A 2,731-nucleotide genomic window follows, 5' to 3' on the forward strand; every position below is an offset into this window, starting at 1 on the left:
ATCTGGGAGCTCAGCAGAGCGTGCCTCGGGGTGGTCCAGGCTGACTGTGGCGCTCTCTCCTGCCTCCCCATCCCAGGCTTGGCCTGTCTGCACATCAGCACCTTGAAGGGGAACATCCCGATGATGTCTCTGCTGCTGGAGAGCGGTGCCAACATCGATGTTCGGGTAAGGCTGGGCATGGTGTGATGTTTGGGTAAGGCTGGCCATGGTGCGATATTTGGGTAAGGCTGGGCACAGCGCGTGGCTCCCTTGGGCGCTCCCTTCAGCTTCAGGGCAGGCATTGCCATGGGGCTTGGAGACACTGAATTTTGAGGGAGCAGAGGGAAAAGGTCCTTGAGGGGCTGCTGGGTGCCGTGACAGCAATCGGGGTGGGGACTGCCCCCTCTGCACCCTGTCAAGGGGGTGCGGGTGGGTGCTGCAGGGCCCATCTGAGGGGACCCCGCACCCATGCCTTTGTGGTCTGTGGGTTGCAGGAGGGCACGAGTGGGAAGACCCCATTGCACCTGGCCGTGGAGTGCCACAACCGCAGGGCTGTCCAGTTCCTGCTGCGCAACGGGGCATACGTGGACGCCCAGATGTACAACGGGTGCACCCCACTCCACCTGGCTGTGGGCCGCAAGGATGCTGCCATCGCCGCCATCCTCTCACACTCCGGGGCTGACACCCTACTGAGGAACATGGAGAATGAGACAGCCCAGGACCTGGCTGACGGCAACGATGACGTGAGTCTGCGCGGGGGGAGGCCTGTGGCTCTGCAAGCGCGTCGGGGGGTGCAGGAGTCAGACGATTTGGGGGGAGCGCCTAGGAGGAGTTTCTAGCCGTGCCCATCCTCCCCTATAGGGTGCAGGCGTTGGCTCTGGGGGTGCGTGGGGTGACTGTCTGTTGCCTCGAGCCCTAGGGAAGGCCCAGCCAGGGTTTCTTGGCACTTCCTCGGGGAGGTGGGAGGCTGCAGGGCTGGGGGGGCAGTTCTGGGCAGAGATATGACCCTGGATCCTTACACCTCTGCACCCTTGGCTTTTGCAGCTCCTCGCCTTGCTGCCCTTCGATGACCTGAAGATCTCGGGGAAGCCTGTTGTGTGCTCTGAATGAGCGGCTGGACTCCTTTGGCCTGTCAGGCTGCCTCCTCGCTCTGCGCTGTTGCCCTGCTGCCCGCTGGGACCTTGCCTGCCTGCAGTTCAGTCAGAGCAGAGCCACTTTGGGAGACATTATCCCCACGCCTTCCCCCGTTGGAAGTTTTGTTGGCCTCAGGCTGCCTTCTCGGAGGGAAGAAGGTGGCACTATGAACACTACACAGGTGTATTTGTGCCTTGCAGCAGGACTGAATTTCCCCTCCCTGCCATGGGTCTGACTTGTGGGGGTCTCCAGCTTACCCAGGGAAGGAGCAGGAGAGGACTCATTTTCACATTGTATGGTGGATGGAGCATCCTCTGGCACCCCCAAATGCCATCAGAATAAGTATGGGGTAAGGAGAGTTAACATGCACTCTTAATAAATGTTTGTTCTTGCTGCGGGCACCTGAGGTCTCATGTGATCTAACCCACCCTGCTCCCCCGCAGCATCAGGAGGCTGAGCATAACCCCGGGCGCCTGGGCATGTGAGGGCTGCAGGGGCTTCCCCAGCCTGCCCGCTCCCTCGGGTCCTGCTCCCTCCCTTGCACGGCAGAAGGTGAGTGGAGGCTGAGGGGGTTCCCCGCTTGCAGAGCCTTTCCAGTGCTGGAGGCCGATGCTGGGGGATCCCAGCCTGGCGCTCCTTTCTGGTGCCATCCTGCGGAGTGTCTGGCATTGGGGCTGAAGACAGAGCATAGGAGGTGCCAGAAGATCAGGTCGTGGATCCCTGCTTCTGCTATTGTGCCCGATATCTCGCAGCCTTACTGTGCCGCCGTTTCCTCTTCTAGATAGAAAGATCCTGCCCCATCTCCTGGTTTGCAAGGATGTTAAAAAACGTAGGGCATGGATCATCCCTGGGTTTTAGATTCCCCCAGGCTGAAAGTGGAGGAGAAGGCAGGGTTATCTCCACGTCCCTTCTGTTGTTCGGCTCACCACCCTTCCCTGCCCCCTCTCCAAGCCAGAGGAGCACGTGCGACACATTAAGGAACCAGCAACAGAAGGTGCTGTGGGAATGGAGACACCCAGCGCACCTGACCCCACCTCAGCCAGGGAAATTCCCCACTTGCTGCCTGGGAGCAGCTGCTATTGTTTGGGGCAAATCCTGGATGACGCAATCGCCCGAGATGTTCTGGAGTGAGCCGTTGTCTTCCTCTTTCCTTCTTAGAAAGACAGAGAGCAAGGGAATGCTGCCAGGAAAGCAGCACAGGCTCCCCCCAGGCCTCTCTGGAGCTTGCCTGGTCTCTTCAGCAGCCCTGGGCTGGATTGCTCTGTTTCTTTTGAATCTTTGCCTCTCACCTTCTGACAGGGCCTCAACCCTGCTGCACATAGCCGTATTCTGCTCATGGGCCTTGGCCAGCACCTGCCAGGAGCTGGTGCCCCGTGGGACTGCTCCGGTGCCACCTTCACAGGGGACGCGTGGCACTCCCGGGTGGCCCAGAGCGGGAGCGACGAGTGCTGCAGGGCAGAGCGGCATGGTGGGGCGAGGGCTGCAGCTGGGTGGGAAGGGGAGGAAAAAGGCAGAAGCAAGTGATCTGCACTATCTTTTTATTATTATTTTTGATTAAAAATACTTTTTTTAAAACGAGTATCTTGTAAAATATTACTGGGTGGCCACCTGGTGGCTG

General features: G+C 59.4%; 1 protein-coding gene across 1 annotated transcript in view; it reads left to right on the forward strand.

Moving 5' to 3' along the window:
• LOC104077641 (NF-kappa-B inhibitor epsilon-like) overlaps nt 1-1,506 on the forward strand; it is a gene marked incomplete at its 5' end in the record, with an annotated part of 2,428 nt that extends 922 nt beyond the window's left edge. The window contains 3 exons of the mRNA XM_009578938.1: nt 77-165; nt 474-722; nt 1,024-1,506. Coding sequence (XP_009577233.1) covers nt 77-165; nt 474-722; nt 1,024-1,089 — 404 coding nt within the window. The remainder of the gene's footprint in view (nt 1-76; nt 166-473; nt 723-1,023) is intronic.
• Between the last annotated feature and the right edge of the window lie 1,225 nt (nt 1,507-2,731).

The sequence above is a fragment of the Fulmarus glacialis genome, unplaced genomic scaffold (genome assembly GCF_000690835.1).
Source record: "Fulmarus glacialis isolate BGI_N327 unplaced genomic scaffold, ASM69083v1 scaffold29945, whole genome shotgun sequence".
In the NCBI taxonomy this organism is placed as follows: Eukaryota; Metazoa; Chordata; class Aves; order Procellariiformes; family Procellariidae; genus Fulmarus; species Fulmarus glacialis.